Raw genomic sequence first — 22,759 nt, forward strand, 5'->3', positions numbered from 1 at the left:
GCATAAGTCATATGATGACCTGTAACATCATTTGCTATTAAATTTAGGTAGCCATCATTAACAATTAACACAAATTGTTATTACTTAGAATAGTTTATAATTTAATAATTGAAATTAAAATGCAGGAATTTATATAAAAGAGGTTGATTATTTTGCCCTGTGTGTGGTCAAATTCCAAAGGCATGGTTTTAAGGATTGTTGATGGGGAATGTGAACCCCTCTCTATGTATGATTCTTGGTGGTGGTGTCTTGTTTACGATACAAATTTCTTGTGTGACAACAATGAATGTCAGGTGAATGGAGGAGCCATTGGCATAGGAGCCATGTTCATGATAGTTGAAAAGTCACTCCCTTTTGAGAACCAGAAAAAGGGCATAGGAATCCCAGATGCACAACATAAATTCTGAAGTTTGTACTCAAATTATACCTTATCCTACATCTTTTTAAGAACATAATACAAAGTGGGTGCAGAATACTCTGTTATTATAGGAACGTGAGTGACTGCATAGTAGTTTACATTTGACAAACTTTCGAGTTACTTGGAAATGGAGCACTAAGGTTATTGTTGAATTAAGAAGGTAGGAAACTCTCTGAAAAGCTCCAAGGAACAATCACTCAGTAAACATTTACAGGCTCCTAGGTTATGGAGATGTACGCCTCTATGGAATTTTTCTGCATTCTCTACGTAAGCTATGAGATCCATAGGAGACTGACCTTCAACATGGCACAGAGCCAATTTTGGTAGGCAGTGTGCTTAATTCATAAAGAATTCCAGTATACTAGCAGGAGCAATTTAAGTGTTTTAAATAGAATCATGTGACTGATACAGTGACAGTCAAGAAATGTTTAAGTTTCTGTGCTCAGTGTGGTAGAAGTGTAGTCTCTACTGAGTCAGCTCTTGGTGTGATTTTTAAGCCTTGCCTTGACCATGTAGCTCTCTGGCTTGGTTCATTAGTCTCCTGGATTTAATGGTGTGAAGATCTCATCGAGATCTCAGTGAAAGCTGTTTTGGTGGAATAATGGGGCTGGAAGTCAAATTAGAGTGATTTGAGGAATGCTATTTGCTTTGAAGGTGTTTGCTTGCTTTCTGAAAAACACAGGCACGTTCATAAAATTCAAGTGTGTTAACATCCTTTAAACAGTCCTATATAAGTAACGCTGGAATGCTTTCCAGCTATCTGTGCAGACATTTGTTTGTCACTTTTGTAACCTGTAAACCTATTAGACTTGGAGATGTGACTTTAAAAAATTGTTCCTATTATATATTATCAAAGAAATTATACTTTGAGAAGGTTTTAATAATATTCTCAGAGTGATGAGTTTCTCTAAATTCTTGTAGCCTTTTTTGCCTGTTGATATTTGCCCATCTCAGGTTTATTTTTTAAATGGATAGTTACAGTTTCTGCAAGGTGGTAAACTTCTTGGGAGCAGATAATTTTTCTCGTACTTTATAGTTTTAGGATTTGGCACAGTGTCTTGCTTACTTACAACTGGAGGCTAAACATATGCATGTATCCTCTTCACATATAAGAATTAGCTTTGGTGTGTATTCCAGTCATTCCTAACAGTAGATGTTAATATTAATAATAGTACAAATAATAATACCGGCTGCCAGGCACTGTCTGTGGTGCATTGTGTGCATTATGTCTTTTGATCTTCATTGACTCTGTCAGTATTGATGACAGACTGAGACAAAGATGGTTCATTTACCTGCTCATAATTTTCTTCTCCAGGCAAAACTGCTTCTCATAGTTCCTGTAACAGTTCTACCTTCACTACAGACCCCAGAGAATAATTTTTAAAATTCCTCTTTCTTTTGGCCCAAACCCTATTTAGGTCCAAGTAAGCTGATTCTTCTGAAGTAGAATCCATGCAAAAGGTTTAAGGTGAAAAATTTTTACTTGGTACTTTTTGTGAACTATAAACGCTGTATCTCTGCAAAATGTACAAAGCATGAACCAAGTGCTGTTTCTTCCAAGGAAATCTAGCCTGAGAAATCGCCCCTCTTTAATCTTCTCTACCAAAATTTACTTCTTGTTCCTCGTATATGAGTGTATTGGTTTTAGATCTTTATTATAGTGTGCGTATATAAAATTATTAAAATCAGAACGACCGCTGAAATACAACAAAGTGACTTAAAAATAGGTATTTGGTTTTTGATTTTACAAAGAAAACTGGCGTATGTTATTTATATTTTACCACAGCTTATAAAGCAAACTGAGTCCTAGAATAGGTGATATCTCCATACAGCTAAGTGAAACTGTGGAACGTGGGGAGCATAGAACTTGTGGTCAGCTGTAGCTCTCTATCTTTTACCTTATTCAGTGGAGCCTATGATGTTTGAGTTCTCTGACAGTTATATAGAGAGAGGAAAATGTGATTTCATGAGAAGAAAGGATAGGCTAGAAGCTCTCATGAGACTGATTTAGAAGTATACATCCAGGGAGCTGAGTGTTGCTTGGAATAGATTCCAGATGCCAAAGAAATACAGCCCAATTGTAATATCTTGCACTTAGACTCTTAATTTAAAAAAGTGTTTTTATGTGTTCATTAATCTCATTTTATCTTCATAATGATGTGAATCAGCAGTGATTATTCTCATTTTGGATATGGGGAAAATTGAGGCACAAATAAGAGAACCAAGGTCTTATAAAAAATTAGCAATGGAGCCACAAACCCAAATGGCATGGACCCCTCCCTTCCAAAAATCCTCAGCATACTTCACTGTTTCCCAGGAGACCTTCTGTCTCCTCTAGGGAGGTCCAAGACCCTACTTACATCCTACTTACATCCCACAAGAGCCAGCTCTATGGCTTAAATGCCATCCATTCTCTCCTGGTCTGTCCACTCAGATTCTGGGGATACTAAAAGCATTTCACAGAAGCTAGACAACTAGCAAGTAAGGGGATTCATTAGCACTGTGAACACTCAGCCATCCATTTTCTTGGAGTGTTCTCTTACCAAACAATTTTTAACACAGGGAAGACTATACTTTCTGAAATGTGGTTTGTGATTGTTTTGATTCATTTTTATTCTCTCTGTCTACATTGTTCTACTTTTTCTTGGAATTTCTTATGTTTTCAATCCTTTTATGAGGATTTCAGGAACACTATATTTTTCTTTTTATTTTATTTTGATGGTAATTAGTCCAAATAAGATATTCTGATTTGGTATTCTTGATACCATATTTTACTGAATTTACTTCTATTTTTCTTGAATCCTTTTGCCTATTTTATGCTCACTACTCTGTGTTCATTTACTCCTGGAAATTTTATTCCAGAAGAAGACTTTCCTATTTGTAACACAAACATGATTAGGCTGTTATTTTATTAGCTTTCAGATGTTCAGATTATGACCAGTAATGCCAGTTGCAAGATTACATGACCATTGATTACACCCCCAGAATTTTAGGGGTGCATACAATGTATGCAATGATAAATGTCTTTTCAGGTGTAGCTTCCAATAGTTTTTTCTTCATTGGCACTCACCCATTGTCAAACGTAATTTGAATTGGGTTGTGAAGAGGAAGAAAGCCTACACAGTTGGCCAGCATGCCCACTACACTGAATCGCTTCCATATGGCCGTAGAGCCATCCTTGCCTCTCAAAATAAAAACTCATAATGGAACATTCCGTTCTGTCAACGCACACACACACACACACACACACACACACAGTATAAAATGGGATCCATGATCACAGATTCCAAAAAAGGTTTTCTTTTCAGCTTTTTTTCCAAACATATACATATGGTTCTTTTTTAATAAGGTTCTTCATTTTTTAATTGGGAAAGTTACTATTGTAATACAAATTCTCTAAAGTTAAGATGATGGCATCTACTTGCATTTGACCAGAGGTACGAGAGAAGTCAGGATATTTTTGTTGTCTTTTTGACTCTGAAAGTCAGTTTATTGGGTGATTAAAAGTTTTCAAGAGCATCTGCATTCCTCAGCATTCCAAATTAAATAAAGGAAATATGCTTTCTCCAGTTCTCCATCCTCCAATATGCTTAGAGAAATGATGGGAATTGATATCTTTAAAAATTGAATGAATTAAGGCATAAGCATCATCAAATCTATTTCTTTGGTAGATGTCCCATTTATTTATCCCTTCACAAGCCTATCCAAGTCCAATATTACTGCGTTTTAAAGGAAATAAATTTGTAGTAAGGTAAGACTTGTAGGGAGAAGAGTAAAATGTCAAAGATAGCTCCAAATTTCTGTTAATAAATATGGAGTTTGAATTTCATACAGAAGTCTATTCTTTCTCTCTCCTTCTGAGTTAATATGGAGGATAAGCTACTCCAGCAGAAAATAGTTAGAATAACACTGTAGCAGTCTACCTCTTACTTCAGATCTCACAGCTTAACGTGTTCATTCCACAGCAACCAAGATGTAGGTGAAACCATTAGGAAGACCTCAAAACAATCATCCTTTAAGGCAAAGACCACAAAACAAAGCAAAATTGGAAAAATATGACACTAAATAAAACTTCCCAATAGAAAATTGTTGAAAGTAATCATTCATTCCCTCCCTTCTTCCCTCACTCATTTAGTAGGTATTTGGGAATTTAATGTGTGCTCTCTAATAGGTGGAGGTGGTGGAGTCTGAGGAAGTGATGACTAAACTGCTCTCTTTTTTTAAAACTCATAGATAATTAAAAAAATTTTATCCCCAAATTTATTGAGGTATAATTGACAAGTAAAATTGTGAGATAGTTGAAGTGTACAACGTGATGATTTGATACACATATACTTTGTGAAAGGATTCCCCCCACATTGAGTTAATTAACAATCCATCACCTCACGTCTTTCCTTCCTTCTTCCTTCCTTCCTTCCTTCCTTTCTTTTTTCTTTCTTTCTTTCTTTCTTTCTTTCTTTCTTTCTTTCTTTCTTTCTTTCTTTCTTTCTTTCTTTCATTTCTTCCTTTCTTTCTTACTCTTTCTTTCTTTCTTTCTTTCTTTCTTTCTTTCTTTCTTTCTTTCAACATTTAAGTTCTACTCTCAGCAAATTTCAGTTATAGAAGTGTTATCAGCTATAGCCACCATGTTATACATTAGATCCTCAAACTTTATTCATCTTATAACTGTAAGTCCGTACACTTTACCAACCTCTATTTGTCTCAAGCCCCAGCCCCTGGCAACTGCTTTTCTATGCACTGTTTCTATGAGTCTGGCTTTTTTTTTTTTTTTAGATTCCACATATGAGTGATACCACGTGCTGCTTGTGTTTCTCTGTCTGACAGTTTATTTAGCATAATGACCTCCAATGACCTATTCTCTTAAAGAAAGGATTGATATGAAAACTAGGGGTAAGAGGAGATAAAGTGTGCTATGGGAAAATGATATAATATGTGCAAGAGCCTAAAAGAAATCTGGGAGTTGAAACATGAGTGGGAAATGTAGTTTATATGAAGGCTGAGAGAGAAAGTCAGATCCTATGGGACCTTGTGAGCCATATTAAGGATTTCATTTTAAGATGTTTATCCTAAGTCCAGTATGAGGTGGAGGTGGGAGATAGAGCAAGACAAGATTTGGATTTTGAAAAGCTCACCTGCTGCAGTTCGGAGAACAGCTTGGAGGGAGGCCAAGACAGAAGCAAAGCAAAGTATTTGGAGACTGCTACAGAGGTTGACTCTAGACAGTCGGTGATATTAGTTAGAGTGGAGTGCTTGCTGCTGCTTTGGGTGATGGTGAAAGGGAACCACTTTGAGAGAGATGTAGGACCTCTTTCAGAGCACTTGGTGATGATGGCAGAAGGGAGGTGAGGAAGAGGATGGTACAAGGATGACTTTTGGATTTCTCCTCTGTCAGTATGGATGGTGATGCAGTCCATTGATATAGAGAACACGGGATAAGGACAAGGTTTTGTTTTTGTTTGGGGTGGGAAGGAGGGTAGAGAGCATGAGTTTTATTTTAAGTGCTTGTTAGACATCCAAGAGGAGGTTTTAATGGTAAGTCTCAGCTGCAAGTCTAGAGCTCAGAGGAGAATTCCGGAATGAAATGAAGACATTTATGCGTCATCTGACAGAAGTGGTTATCAAAGCAGTGGACTTGAATGAGACTGCCAAAGCAGTGAAACCAAGGAGAAGTGGAAGAGGGTCTAGGTTTTAAGGAAATTTTTCAGATTGGAGAAACTGAGGTGATAAAGAAAATTTGGGATATATGGCCAAAAATTTGAAAATTTTATAGTAATTGTCCAGAGGACTCTTGATTCTTAATGTACAGTGAGTGAAAAATAGCAGGTCTGGAAGAACTAGAATGAGAACCAATCAAGACCAGCGTAATAAGCAGTTGATTTAAACTTGGAAAGGCTTCAGTTTAGCAGTGGTTAAGAGCAACATCTCTGGGGTCAAACAATCTTGAATCCCGAATTCTGCCCCCATCACCCACCTCCTACCCTTGTGATTTGGGGTAAGTTACTTATCATATCTGTGTCTGGATTTACTCATCTGTAAAACAGGAGTAATTATAGTACATAAAATGTAGGGCTGTTTTGAGGATTGAAGTATACAGCACAAACCATGACACATAGCAAGCGCTCTATGTTAGATACTGTTGTCATTTTTATTCTTTTTGTGGACCTAAGATTAGAGTCAGACATTTTCTTGTTGTTAAAATAAGGGAACTTTGTCCCAGCTTTCGACAAGAGAATCCTGAGTTTGACTGATTAGACCATCTTAAATCTCTTGCCCAAACTTGAACCACTCATTGTATCTAAGAGAATCGAATGTGTTCATTGGCTTAAGTCATCTGATGCTCTTCCTGGAGCTGGAAGCTGAGAAGTTCAGCTTTGCTGGAATTATATGAACTATGTGAGTAAAGACAGATACTCTAAGGAAAAACCAGGATGCTTTCAAAAAAAGAGGAGGGATCCTGGGTAGACATCAACCAATACCTATTATATATCTTGGGCACTCCATTTAAAAAATTCATTACAAATTATATTTGTTGTATACTACATCTGTTTATTTGTGTTTTTTTGGGGGGGACTCTGAATAAAAAAAACAATTCATTTGCTTTCTTCAGTTTTAAAATTTCACTTACTTTCTTTTAAAATTCATTTGCTTTCTCTATATTTATTTAAAAATTCATTTGCTTCTCATTTTTTGTTGACAAATCCAAGGAGATTAACTCTATAGCTATCAGTAATGGCTTAACAATGTAATGAGGTATTTATTCATTTTTGTAAAGTAGAACACGGAGATAAATGTTTTCAGTATTTTGGAGTTATGTGAGAATGAATAGAACATCACCAGCCATCTCATCTCCTTTGTAGAATGAACTGGTGGTAAGTCACCTGTTAAATTTAAATTTTAAACGAATAAAGGAGAGAAGCATACATCTAAGTTATTCATCATTGTCAGGAATTGAGGGTAAACTGTTAGTCAGAAGCTGTTTATTGGGTGCTTACTGTGTACTCAGCAGAGTTCTCATTGCTGTGGAGGATTCTAAACAAGTGTCAGGCAGGAAGCTGCTTTTAAAAGTACATAGGCTACCTGCAAAGTCAGGACAAGTACACCAGGAACAAAGGCAAACAACAGAAGATGGTAGATGATTTCAACCTTCCTCTCTAAATTATATTCTAGAGAAGAAGGTTGAAATTGGCCACATTCTATTAATGAAAAATTCTCAGAGGAACTGAGCCCATCACTGAAAGTTCTGCAGAGGGGAAATTGAAACAGAAGACTTTCCACATGGGAAGATTAGTTACAACAGTGGTGGGAGGTACAATTGAGCTTGGTGAGTGTAGAAATATTGGTGAGACAAGCTGGTCTGGAACAACATCAGAATGTGTATTGAAGGTTTGTTCTTAATATGACAATGGAGCTAGGGTATAAAAGGTCTTCATCTTTAGCCATGGTTTGTGAAAAACTGATATTTAATTATGGTCAGTAAGATGACAATCAATTCAGGAAAGTGTTGAAAATAGTTTTAGGAAGATTAGTTCAGGTTGATGTATAGGGTGCACTGGAGTGAGTAACTTGAAATATGTAAAATAGTTCACATGTTTTCTTGGTAATTTATCCATGAGGAGGTGAAAGCAGTGATTATGGGAATACAGTATTTTCAGTGGTGGTTCTGATTGCTGGCAATACCCAGACATGATAAAATACTGTCTGTCAAATTTGCTGCTAAAACACATGACAGAATAGTGTAGTAGAAAGAACATGAGCTCTAGAATTAGTTATACGTGGATTCAAATCCCAGCTCCACATTGTAAGTGATGTGAAGCTTTAGGAATGCTTCCTAATCCCTGTGAGTGTTAATTTCCTTAAATCATATAGAGATATATTACTTATTTCACTGGGCTGTTAGGATTAAATAACAAATATAAAGTGTGTAGCTTTCTCTCCTCACTACCACCACCCCAAATTTCTTAATCACTGGAAATAAAGACTGGAAGAATTCTTGTACCTAAGAGGGCGCTTGGACATTCTTCATTAAGCAAGTCATGGCATTTCCAATACTGTCATTTCTAGTGAAGAGCTTAAGAAAAGGCTAATTGTCCAATTACTGGAGAAAAGTGTGTTTGTTCTCTGAGGTAATCTGATCCCAGTTGAAGGGGACAGCTGAGGGGAGTGGAAAGAGCACTGTGTTTGGAGTCCTTCAGTGTCCAGACCCTGATCACACCACTTGTGGGTGTGCCCTTGGATGAATGACTATGAGCTGTAGTCTTAAATGGCCCTAATAGCATAGGGGTGGGGATGAAACACGATGACATAGTAAACACTCCATAAAGTTTAACCTTCCTAGAAAGATTTAGTACATTAATCATCTTAATGTCATCTAATGGTTTAGCTATAATCCTTTAAAGAGGACCTTCGGAGAGAAGAGGTTAAAATAACTTATCCTAACCCTGGTAAAGAATTGTCATGTTCTGATTATCTGAGAAAATTTGTATGACATTTTAATTAATAAAATGCCTTCTTAACTACCAAGCAAGCATATAATTGTATCTTTTGTTCTTTTGCCCTGAGCACACCCGCAAAGTACATAAAGTAGTCTTTATTTTTGTGACTACAATTAGTACCCATTGGTTTTTTTACATCCTTTGCAGCTGTGCATTTACAGTATATTTAGGGAAATAATTTGAATTATCCTGACCTTAAAGCTGTGTGATAACTTTGGGATGCTTCCCAAACTTCTCTCTCATAATGTTAATTCAAAAGAAGAAGATGATACATAGTATTTGGAATAGAAACTAGAGTAGTAATTCCCAACCAGTGCTAACCGGTGTGTGACAAAAAGCCTACTACCATTTCATAGCTAAGTCTGCTGAAGAATTCTGCTTTGTGAAAAAAATCTAAATCTTAACAGTGACCTTCCTGCAAAAGACAAGAAGGTTTCATCAAAAGGGGAATTCTACTTTTGCTAAGTTTAAACCCAGAGCTATCTATAACCATTCCCATTTTCTACTGTTGGGATTGATTGTGTAATCTGTTGATGAGTTTTCCAGTAGATGTGGAGAGTATATGTAATGTTCTTATTAACTGGCAAATGGCACAGGGAATTAAGGGTATTATAAATATTTAAAGCTGCAGTTTTCAGACTCTCAGATATAGATTGCTCCATCTAAGCAAATATACACAACTACCTACTTTACTCATTCCTTCTTATTAATGGAAAGGCTATATCATTTTTAATTGCAAAAAACTAAAAGAAAAGTAACACATGACTACCATGTCAGGCTAGTCTGTCTTTGTGTTTTCAAACAGTGATAGCTCCTAAAACTCACCATTCTACTAGAAGGATCCCTGATATACCTCCTTGGAACACAGCACAGTTTACAAATGATTGTCCTGGTAATTTGGGAATAAGGAAGACATTGCTGAAAGTTATAACTCATTCAACATCAAACAGAGCAGCAGTGTTTAATATTTTGTTTTCAGAGTTTTTAGGTTAGATAGCATTTGAAGAGAGTTATATGACTAGAAAATTTGAAAAAAAAAACTATCTAGGATCTGAATGTCTTTCATAAGCAGAAAGGAAGTAGAATAGAGTAAGAGTGGTAAGAGATGTGGTCGGCAAGGTAGGCTGTGGCCAGATCATGTATGGCCTGTTAGACATTGTGTTAGTTATTGCTGCGTAACAAATTATCCCAAACTTTAGTGGCTTAAAACAGCAATAAACATATATTATCATCATAGCTTCTGTGGATCAGGAATTCAGTAGTAGCTTAGCTGTAAAATTATGGCACAGAGTCTCTTATGAGTCTTTAGTGAAGATGTTGACCAGAGCTAAAACCATCTGAAGGCTTTCCTGGGGCTGGAGAATTCACTCCCAAGGTAATTTTTTTCACATGGTTGGCAAGTCGTTACTAGCTGTTGGTGGGAAGTCTCAGTTCCATCTCATGTGAGTCTCTCCACTGGCTGCTTGAATGTTAATATGGCATGGCAGCTCATTTCCTCCAGAGCAGGTCACCCAAGAGAAACCTAGTAATAGGACAGTGACTTTGAACCCTAGCCTCAGGAGTCACACATCATCGATTCCACCATAATCAATGCATTAGAAGTGAATTACTAAGTTGGCCCACACTCTGGGGAAATGGAGTTAGGTTCCACTTTTGAAGGGAGGAGTGTCAAAGAATTCACAGCCATATATTTTTGTGTGTGAATTTTTAATTTTTTTTTTGATTTTTTAAGATGCCATTTTGCTAACAACACAATTCTTTTCCAGAATTCTCTTCATAATTTATACTTAGGTTTTGAGCTTTTAGACATATGCATTGTTCTTTTTTTTAATTTTTATTTTATATTGGAGTATAGTTGATTTACAATGTTGTGTTAGTTTCAGGTGTACAGCAAAGTGACTCAGTTATACATGCACATATACATATGTCTATTCTTTTTGGGGATTAACATATACACACTACTATATATAAAATAGATAACCAACAAGGACCTACTTTATAGCACAGGGAACTCTACTCAGTATTCTATAATAACCTTTATGGGAAAAGAATCTGTAGACATAGTTTAAAACCACCACAGATGTAGGAAGAAACTTGGATCCTATTCCACTTTATTTATTCATCCATTTAACGAATATTTATTGAACACCTACTATGTGCTAAGATTGTTATGGGCACTGAATAAAGTCTCTCAGAGAGGGTGACACTTGTGTCATTCCTGAAAGATGAAAAGAAAAGGGCAAAAGTTTCCAAGCATCTTTGCCTCTGCTGTGTCCATTTACTTCCTACTAACCTCCTGTTCCCTCCTTAACCTCTGTTAACTGCCCAGTCCACTTGGAAGTTTACTCAATCTCTGGGTTAAAATTTCCTCAACGGTAAAAGGATAAGTCTCCTTTTAGCTATAACATTTTCATCTAGAAAAATAGGGCAATTTATTTTAATCATTGAAATATACTTAATAATTTTACCAGCATAGAACTGAAAGTAAGAACAAGTAAAATGACAGCGAGCAGTTACAGAGAAATTAATTTATATACCATTTGAAGTTTCTATAATCAGTTTCTACTCTTTAAGCTTACACTCAACCTATGAAATTACCTAAAGTATATTTTTAGCTGGGTGGTAATATGTTAGACATGAATTAGAGATCTTTGAAATTAAAAAAAAAATTTTAGACCTGTAAGAATTCCTTTCAAGATGCATTCTTGCATTAGATTTTACTCGTGTTTGGTAAATTTACTTGAAGTTCTTTTTTTAATTCATTAGACTCAGTATTGTGCTTAGAGAACAGAATTCCCCAAGTGATATATGCCTACAGCAAATACACTCTGACTTTTCAGACAAACACCACATTTCTTGAGAGGGAGAATGAAAGAAGAATAGAAAAAAATGGCAAAGAACATTTACTTTTCTTTAGATCTTCTGTCTTGATTTCATTAAGGCCTCCTAATTTCCTCTTAGGTCTGTGTGCTTGGGCCTGAGTTGCCTTTCTTCATGGTATCAATTGCTAACTCTTTAGTGCTCTGACAGCATTTTATTCATGCTTCTCTTTTGGCAACTATAGTATGTCTTGTGCTATGGTTCCATATACATGTAGTCAGTGAATCTGTTATATTTTCTGCTCTTGAGGGCAGGAACAGTATTATGTCCATATTTGTTACTTGGCACCTAGTCCAGTGTCAAGGTGAAAAACTTTAGCACAAATTTTGTGTTATAAAAAGAGACCTTTTTTTGAAGTCCCCATTACAAGAAAAATTATTTATGGTGATAGATGATAGCTAGACTTACTGTGGAGATCACTTCTCAATATGTACAAACAATAAATCATTATGTTATACACCTGAAACTAATATAACATGTTAATTGCATCTAATTTTTTAAAAAGAGACCTTTTGAATTGAATAGTAACATTGACTTTTTTTTGAATTTAATTTATTTTTTTATACAGCAGGTTCTTATTAGTTATCTATTTTATACATATTAGTGTATACATGTCAATCCCAATCTCCCAGTTCATCCCACCACCACCCCCCACCACTTCCCCCCTTGGTGTCCATACGTTTGAACATTGACCTTTATGTTAAGATAAAAGTGATTTTGTATGATCATTTCAAGTCATCCGACTGATGAATCTTAATTTGTGTAATAGAAGAATAAGGTTATATGTTCTGGCAAAATTATGTCTGAAAAGTTAAGATTCTGTAAAAATAGGTAATATTGATACTTCTTAGAGTTTTGATCCTTATCCAAAACATTGATTCTAAACCATTTATTACTTTTCATACTGACATTATTTGTCTCTATATAATTTATTTGAAATAACATACAGATATCAATAGGTTTATTGCGTTAAAATGTTCCCTCAAACTGCAATAAATCTAACATTTGATAGGAGGATTATCAGCTCATGTTCATTCAATTTTCCCAGATAATCCAATTATCAAAAAAAAAAAAGAAAGTTTTTTCTCCAGTGGCTAAAACCTGATTACTGGTTCATATACCACTAATGAAAATAGGAACAACATTTTTGGTAATTAAGTGTTTGAATTCTCTAAAATAGGATACAATTTCTAGATTTGAAGAAAAGTATTTTAACTTTTTAATAAATCTGAGAAATGTTATCAATAACTAATAACTCATGCAGACTGAAACCACTTCTGATCTTTAAGTGGAATATAAATACATGAATACTAAATGACATTTCAAAATCTCAAAACCATTTTAATGTTTCTAATCCTCACTTCTCATCTGAATTATTACAAAAACTTTCTTTCTACTCCTCCAGACTATTATCTGGCCACTTTCTAATTCATCCTCCCCTCTCTGGCAAATTAATCTCTTTAAAATACAAATGTGGCCATGTCAAACGCCTGCTTAAAACCCTTCAGTGACACCCAAGAGTTCAGAATAAAATTCAGGTGCCTCAGCGTGACGGATGGGGGCTGATCCCTGCCTGTCTCAGCCTCCTCACCCCGCTAGTCACAGTGAATTTTCCAAAGATCCCTATGTGGTCAGGGTTTTCTTTTCTCATGGGGTTTCCTCTATTTGAAATACCTTTCCTGCCTCTGTGCCTAAATTCAGTGTCTTCATATCTTAGCTCAAACCCAATCACTCCCAGTGTTTTCCAAGTATCACTCCCAGTGTTTCCTTCAGATGTAATTTTTTATCCAGTTGAGTTCTGTGTCCTTTTATGTTCTCGTTATACCCAACACTTAACTTTTTTTTTTTTTTTTTTTTTTTTTTTGCGGTACGCGGGCCTCTCCCGTTGCGGAGCACAGGCTCCGGACGCGCAGGCTCAGCGGCCATGGCTCACGGGCCCAGCCGCTCCGCTGCATGTGGGATCTTCCCGGACCGGGGCACGAACCCACGTCCCCTGCATTGGTAGGCGGACTCCCAACAACTGCGCCACCAGGGAAGCCCCATAACTATTTTTGTTTTAAAGAAACTAACTATATATGTGTTCACTGAACTGTAATACAGTAGTTTGGTTACTTACCCATCTCAGCCCCTGGACAGTGAGCTCCTAATAAACAGGGAGCTTTCATCTCTGAATCACCAAAGCTGAGCACAATGCCTAGCAGTGAAGAGTCACCAAACGCAGTTTTAGTGAGTAAATATAAATGAATGGCAAATAGTTAATAATTTGCCATGGAGAGGGATAATGTTCAAAATATTTAATAACCAGTTGGTAGAGGCACGTATTGGTCACCGTGGAATTACCCTAGCAACAAATCATGCTGTTCTTGTACGCATCCTTCAAGTATCAACCTGGGCTCCGAATCTCTTTGACTTTTTTTATATCAAAAAGGAGAAAATGCATATACTTTCATACCTACCTGCAGCCAGACTATTTTAGAAAAACGTGGAGACATAATATATTGGAAAGCACTTGGGTACATGGACACAGGAGCCAATAATCCTGTGTGGTTGACCTATTTATGTGGGAAGGTAAAAGCTTTCCTATAAAATTTACAATGGTGTTAAAGTGCTGCCATGCCCTTTCCCAATTATCCAGAGGTGTGCTTCACATTCTCTGGTGGACTAGTTCTTCTTAAATAGCATCAGTAAGTTAAGGAAGGATAATTTCCCACATCTTTAGGACCTGTAGTAAGTCTTTACTGCCTTCTTACTTCATACGTTTAGTAACAGTGAATAGCTCCCCCTTCTTCTAGCCAAGGTGCTGTCTTAGCTCATGTTACCTTCATCATTTAAATACACTATCGCAAATATTGCAAAAGCTGATTAATCCCTTACTTCCATTCTTGAATCCTGCCATCCCAAACCAAGGCATCTATGATCACCAGAGTGAACTTTCCAAAATGCATATGTGATCCCTGCCCAAAACCGCTCAGTTGTTCTGCCTCACCTAAAACAATGTCGTTGGGGCAGTTTTTAAAATTGAGCTTTTTTTAAAAACGCATGTACTTTGGCTTCATTTATGGAGACTACAATTCAGGAGAGGCAAGGTGGTCCCTAGGCATTCTTACAAGTTTCCACAGGAGATTCTATAACACAGCCAGGCTGCGAACCACACATCCACATGATCAAATCCCAACTCCTTTATGGGGAAGAAGGCTGTCCATGTACTGGCTCCTGTCTGTCACTTCCAGTTCACTTATTAGCTGGGAGACTTTGGCCAAGTTACCTAAGTGTTTGAGTCTCAGCTGCCTTATTTCAAATGGGGATAATAATACCAATGTTACAGCACTATTCTAAGGATTAGAGATGATGTTGGGCCATTTAATTTATCATCCAAACTGAGATACTCTTAATAATTACTCCAAGATAACTATGCATAAACTTAGACCATCCTGGGGAAACCAGAGCATGTGGTCATGGTAATTTGAAGCAGTAGAGTCAAAGCATTTCCCACAGTGAATGGCATAGAGCAGAAGTTCAATAAATCATTTTTATTTTTATCATTCTTTATACGTGCATCCCACTCTGCTGGAAGCCCTTGCATGCTGAGGTTGTGGCAACCGAGAGCCTGATCATTTGTCTGTCACTGTCCTTTCCCCACCAGATACTATATGTTGTCAGCCCTGATATTTCTCTATTTTTTATATTTTCCCTTTTCTTTCTCTATTACTCTAGCCCACCATTAACGCTTGCAGGGCCCAGGACAAGACTGCAAAAGAGGTCCACTTACAATATATTTTTAAAACTAAAAGCTATATATCAAGCTAATAAACTATCAAATAAGTTTCTCCTATCCTCCTACCTTGATAAATATATCTTTCTAGCAATATGGTAGGTCTAAATTTAGACTTCTTAGAAACCTTGGAGTTCATTCCATGCAGGACTGGGGCTGATTTTGCACTCTGGCCCCTCTCCTCTCCTCATCCCGTGGTCCATCCACACCACAAGAGCATCATGGGTAAAGGTGTACACACCCCAGCCTGCACATTCAAGCTCTGTTCATCTCCTAACTTCCACCCTCCCTCACAAACAACTCTAAGAGTGTGTATTAGACTCCTGTTGCTGCTGTAACAAATTATCACAAATTCAGTGGCTTAAGATAACACAAGTTTATTCTTGTATAATTTTAGAAGTCTGAAGTCTAAAAGCAGCCCTACAGGGCTAAAACCAAGGTGTTGGCACTTCTGGTTCCTACTTGAGGCTGTAAGTGAGAAGCAGTGTGGTATCTTCTCTCTGACCTCCTGCCTCCCTCTTATAAAGACCTTTTGTGATTATATCAAGCCTACCTGGATAATTCAGGATAATCTCCCCATCTCAAGATCTTTAACTTAATCACATCTACAAAGTTCCTTTTACCATTAAGTTAACACTTACAGGTTCCGGCAATTAGGATGTGGGCATATTTGGGGGCGATATTCAGCCTACTGTAGGGTATGCCTACCCATGGACCCTTGGGAGGATGAACCCAAGGAAGAAATCTGAGCCAGCACTGGAACCATACTTGGGGCTGTGTGGGCAGGAACTCTGGGTGGTTTCATGTCTGGTGTGTGATCTGGAAGCAGGGGAGCTGCAGGGTCAGGATGGGCATGCCCCCTTGGCCCTCTGGATGCCTTGCCCTGCTCAGCTAGAAGAGGTCTCTCTAAAGTTTAGGACCCAGGACAAGAGCCTAGGGATGGCACATCTCTCCTTTCCCCTATTCATCTGGTAACCACAGTCTATTTCCCTTTCTTCTGATCTACACACATGATTCTGTCAGAGGGAAACATGTAAGCAAATTGTTTTATTCTGTTCAAAGTTCTTTTTGCATCCCTGCCTTTTACTTGTCATGAAAGAGCCCCATTCCACACCCACTCATTGTTTTTCACCATCCTCACTGGCTTTCCCTTCCTTTGAATCTCTAATTCCATCCTTCCGCCACCTCTTCAGTTCTTAAAATACACAAGATTTCACCTATTTTCTGTGTTTTAAAAAATATGCTCTCCAGCTAGCAAGTCATTCCTGAATCCTACAAAATTGTCAGTTCATTCCGTTTGTAAAGTTTCTTAGTTTTAAATTTTCCACCATCATTTGAAACCTACAGATTTTCTTTTGTAATCAAATTTAAAGTTACTTTTCTTGTTCTACTTGTATACTCTGTATTTGTATTTTGCTCTATCTTGACCATTTTGAATAATGTTTCCACACTTATACAAGGTATACAGAAGAATTTTTCAAAAAAGAAAAAAATTTTCTCTCCTTGTAAATTTTTGGAAATACCTGAAGTTTCATCTATGTTTTTACTCATTCTCATTAATGTGTGGAATTTTTAAAGTAATCAACTGTCTTTAAGACTCTGACATAATTTTAAGAGAATGCTGTGTTTTGAGAGTTGATGAATTATTTCACAAGTTTTCTTTTTTAAATAAAATTTTGTGGGTTTTTACCTTAATGAAGTATTATATATTGCAAACGATCTAATGAAAAGAAAATTTGCCAGTTTATACTTAGTTTCAAACTCATGTTACAAAATTTCAGTGCTTTAAAAAAAAAAAACTATGACTACATAATGTTATCATATTACCGTAGTATGTACTCCATGAGGGCAGATGTCTGTCTTGTTTATTATTGTTTCCCAGTGATGGCCCAGCTACCAGTGCTTGGATTTTTATTAAATAATTGAATAAATGAATATGAGAATTAACAAATGATAGAATTTCAGAATGGCTTTTAAAAAGTAATGTAAAGATGTTCAGTATAAATCATGCTACCTCAGCAGAACATTGAAATACAGATTTTTAAAATTTTCAATCAGCTTTGCAATCTCTCAGCTTATTCTGATATGAGTAATAATTTATACTTTTAAGGGTGTTGAAATGTATATATTCAAGATAATCATCATCTGTTTAAATAGGTTATAAATTGATAAATATAGGTGATACATAAATATTACTTTATATAGATATTATATATAATGAATGATATAGAATTATATAGATATTAAGATACTAAATATCTTTAGTTTTTAACACAGTGTTGGATGATAAGAAATGTGAATCTCTGGTGCTGAAATGAAGGCAGGAAATGAGGGGGATATTTCTTCCCTTTCTCCTCATTCTTTCAAAAATTGTGGGTGGGAATTGGTTAACTTTGATTTGTCTAGTTTTCTGATGGTAAATGCATGTATGACTTCTTCAATGTGAAGGTATGCTATATGTTTCACCATTTCAAAGTTTTGCTTCACGGTATTCTCTCTTTCTTTGTCTTGTATTCTTCCCTGGTTTAAACTTTACAAATGGTTGAAGATACCTTTTTCACTGTTTATCCTCAGAATGGCTTCACTCCTTTATACATGGCTGCCCAAGAGAACCACACTGATGTTGTAAAATATTTGCTGGAAAATGGAGCTAATCAGAGCACTGCTACTGAGGTAAGACACTTGAATTCTTTGATCTTAATGTCCATGTTCTTTGTATCCAGATACAAAGGGTCTCCATTACCTTTATCCTATGAGTGTTCATGTTACTATTGTAATCTACAACAGTGGCCATGAACGAATGACCCAGTGCACACAGTTCAATGAGTTTATGCCTTGATTTGGGATTCATGTCAATTTATTCTTACGTGAAATCATGCTTCCATCAATTTGCCATTCTCTAGCTTTTGGGAGCTTTATACTGTTCTAAAATCAATTTATAGTAAATTTTATCCATCTCTTTTCATCAATGTTTTATCTTTGTTAGGATCTAATACAATTCCTTAAAGGAAAGTTTTTTAATGATTATGCAATAATTCAGAATTATTTATGTTCACACAATTTCATGAGGAATATGTCATCAGAAAGCTGTTCATATTTAATGAAGTACAAATTATGACATGTGGTTGTGTGACTGTGATTATGGCAACAACTGAATAGAATGTTCAAAATCAATCCAGTCTCAAAATGTTCAGGCCATCTAGACATAAAAAGGGGTTGGAATGGGCCAACTTAGAACATCACTTTCCTTTTCCTGTGTGTGTTCTCCAATAAGCTGAACCTCCTTTGTATTTTCCTTCTCATTTTTGCCTAAACAGATGAAGGAGGGAGTTCAGTGATTGTTTGGAACAGTGATTTTTAAGTGATGCTTAGGATGCTTTAGAGCTTGGAGAAAGTGCCTCAGGGGCCACTAGAAGGTTGGGAGTAGGTGACACAGGAGAGGAGGGGAAGAGAGCTCCATTGGGACATGCCTCTCCTCACCCAAAAGCAACCAGGCTTTAGTTTTCCTATTTCACGTTCTGTGGCTCCACTGAGAAAATTTTAAAACTCCTTCCCTGGAGTGAAAGATGACTGGTAGATAGATGGTTGTCACCCAGAAATTATCTTGATAACTTTTAATGTCTAATATGGCCTCCTTTCTGGGCAATTAAGTCTTTAGGTGAAACAAACATGAAATCCCTTCTACCCTGCACTGTGGGGAGAGGTCATTTATAATCTATTAAATTCATGTCCAGGCCCTTTGAGAGAAAACTTTTTATGGAGCCTGGCAATAACTTTCTAACAGCTTACTCTCCTTAGTTAAAAACAATCCCAAGACATCACTATTAATGGGACCACATTTCCTGTTTATGACTGGAAAACACAACTGCCTAGTATGAAACGATTTCACCTTCTCTACTCAGCACACACAGATTTTACACTCTTACCACATGAGTACAGCGTGATTTTTATGATTATGATTTTATGACTTTCTGAGACATTAATTCTGTCAATGAGTAGCACGTGAATATCCTCAGGCAAAGCTTGGATAACAGTACGAGACTGTATCTCTGCATTAGGACCTCTGAGAAATGTACCAAACTATGGAAATACACATTTGTTTTACTTTATTTCCTTGAAAGCAGAATCATTTACCTAGAGAAACCTTTACACTACAGAGTTCTACTCACCAAATAGACTGTTCTAGTGTATGATTTAGGGAAATGCAGCCTGACAGCACTGTCAGCTTTCTCAAGACTCCTCCAGTCTGGACCTCTGTAGCATCTCACTCTGCTTCCAGAAATACCCTTTTTTTTTTTTTTAATTATTTATTTTTATTTTTTAAATTTATGGCTGTGTTGGGTCTTCGTTTCTGCGCGAGGGCTTTCTCTAGTTGTGGCAAGTGGGGGCCACTCTTCATCGCGGTGTGCGGGCCTCTCACTATCACGGCCTCTCTTGTTGCACAGCACAGGCTCCAGACGCGCAGGCTCAGTAGCTGTGGCACACGGGCCTAGTTGCTCCGCGGCATGTGGGATCTTCCCAGACCAGGGCTTGAACCCGTGTCCCCTGCATTAGCAGGCAGATTCTCAACCACTGCACCACCAGGGAAGCCCCAGAAATACCCTTTTATGTATGTTGCATCAGTGGAGTCCGTGTTACACTCTGATTCTCAGAGAATTAAAACTGTCTCTTATTTCCACAAAGAAATATGACTGTTGCAATTAAATCACATGAAGTTTTGAATCCTAGTTTAGACACATATATACCTCTAAACAAACATATATTTGTTTTGTTTTTTAATCATTTAAATAAGTAAAATTAATTTTCCCTGACTGGATATGTATAAACTTAGTTGATTAATTCCATACCACTGGCCTGAATGGTTATCAGGAGATACACTAATGGAAAAATCTTTGCATGTTCCCTTTTAGTATATCATTCTGTGAATGAATAACATCTTCATAGGGCTATATGGTTGATTACTATTTGATCTTTTAGGCTATATTGCTAAATACCTTCTATGGTTGTGTGTACATGTATGAATATACCTAAAGAAGACACTTACCCTGAACCCATTAGTAGCCCTAATTTGCAAAACTTAGTTACTAATCAAGACATTGTGACCACTTTAAAAATCAGATAATTATGAGATCATTCAGTATGGCAATGAAACTCATGTTTGAAAAGAAATATTTCAAGTGTTGAAATTTCCCATAATCATAGCAATTAACATTGGTAAATAAATGATGAAAAATTAAGCTACAGCTTTTTAATATAGGTTTCCTTTTCATAGAGTTAGTGAAGGTACTTCAAAAAATCATTTCAAATCTTTACCCTTCTCCCATGAACTGTAGATTAGAATGAAATCCATGTGGTGGAGGTCCAAAGTTAAATTCTCTGAAAGGACTTCTCTGTCTGTCCAGTACCATTTTTATAATTCTCTGCTTTCTTCCCTCTTCCTGAATGTTACCAAAATTGAAGGATAAAAACTTTTTAATTAGGTTCGGTGCTGTCAGCAAATGCCTTGTTTCTAAGAAAAAATAAAGTTCACATTCTTTTAATATAAACTATCCCAGTGTTGCAGGGGGGGAATCAAATTAAATGTGTGCATGATAATGAGCCTGTTCTTTCCTCCTTCACAGAGGGCTTAATTTGTGCCAAACAAAGTTCTAAATTTAGGCTACTCTCTTTCATCTTACAACACTACATGCATTACTCTTCCATTCCATTAAGTAATGTATTTATTTAAAATTCAATTCTAATTTAAAAAATTCAACCCTTACTGTGGTAGTGCATATATGCTATGGTGCATTTGAGGGAAATGATTTTCCCTCCGAAGTCTAAAGTTACCTTTTAAAAAAATACTGTTGAAAACAAATGGAGTAGTTAGATGCTGATAAATTGCCATTGTCTCTGGAATATATTCAATAGATGTACCATATCCAATTGCCCTCATCTCTTCTGTGAATGGAAACATTTAACTCTGAGACTCATTTTTAAGCTTTTGTGAATTAAAGGAGGTTTTCACATTAACAGAGCCTAGAATATATACGTATATTTTTTCTACTTATTCATCACCTTTCCGTTGCTGAATACTTGTTTCTAGAGAGAAAACATAGCTTCTAATTTTTCTAATGTGGTTATCCATCTACCTCTAAGGCTCCTCTAACTATGATGATCTTTGTTATTTTTTTTAATTGTTTGTTAAGTTTCGAATTGAAAGACTGATTTTCTTTACATTACTTAGCACAATTTTATATCTAAATGAGTTAAATAATATACAATTCAACTAAGTGCAAACTTAATGAATTAGCCTTATTTGCCAAAGAATTTTAGATCATATTATGTCCTAAACTTCCCAAATTGATTGGTAACAGACCATTCCATTACAGTTGTTGTGAGATATTTAGCAACTTGCATAGTTAATCATGTAATTTATTTCCCTGTCTTGGCTACCATATCTTTGCTTCTCAGTCAGACTTGTTCTCCATTATTTCTACCCTTCCCACATTTTCCTTTCCATAAGCAGGCATTACTTAGGGTTGGTTCTAATTTTTATTTTCAAAACACATTTGAATACATCCTGTGTGCATTACACTTTGTTAGGAAATGCAGATGTTTTAAAAAATAAATAGAATGGGTATTTAAAAAAATCTGATGAAGCCAGTGATAGTACAACAAATGATGATAATTTGCTTTAATCTTCACAGTAATAATTAATCCTTTCATTTTTCTTGTCAATCTTAATCATTACTTTGAAAATTAGATGCACTATTTCTTGGAGTTGAATCCCAGGCTTCCAAAAGTTGATGGAAGATTTTTTTCTTCTGTTTTACCAGGATGGCTTTACACCCCTAGCGGTGGCACTCCAGCAGGGACACAATCAGGCAGTGGCCATCCTCTTGGAGAATGACACCAAAGGGAAAGTGAGGCTGCCAGCTCTGCATATTGCAGCTAGGAAAGATGATACCAAATCTGCTGCACTCCTGCTTCAGAACGATCACAACGCTGACGTACAATCCAAGGTAAAAGCTGCATGCATTTGTGGAAAGGCACTCTTCGGCCACCAGATTCCTCCTGGGAGATGATAAAGAAGTAGGCCATGGTGATAATGCAAAATTACTTCTGGTCATCAAAAGAGATACTTTACTTTCAGAGGTATTTCAGAAAAAAAGGGGACTGTCTCTTGAGTACAGTAAGAAAACAGAAAAAAACCTC

The 22,759-nt window shown here is 36.5% G+C and overlaps 1 protein-coding gene across 25 annotated transcripts in view; it reads left to right on the forward strand.

The window, feature by feature from the left end:
• The window catches only part of ANK2 (ankyrin 2), a 720,153-nt gene that overhangs the window by 548,046 nt on the left and 149,348 nt on the right, over nucleotides 1–22,759 (forward strand). For all 25 annotated transcript variants that reach the window (XM_081237049.1, XM_081237043.1, XM_081237038.1 and 22 more), the window contains 2 exons: nucleotides 18,137–18,235; nucleotides 22,381–22,566. In XM_081237049.1, coding sequence (XP_081093175.1) covers nucleotides 18,137–18,235; nucleotides 22,381–22,566 — 285 coding nt within the window. The remainder of the gene's footprint in view (nucleotides 1–18,136; nucleotides 18,236–22,380; nucleotides 22,567–22,759) is intronic.

The sequence above is a fragment of the Mesoplodon bidens genome (assembly GCF_964165515.1).
Source record: "Mesoplodon bidens genome assembly, chromosome: 1".
NCBI classification, from domain to species: domain Eukaryota; kingdom Metazoa; phylum Chordata; class Mammalia; order Artiodactyla; family Ziphiidae; genus Mesoplodon; species Mesoplodon bidens.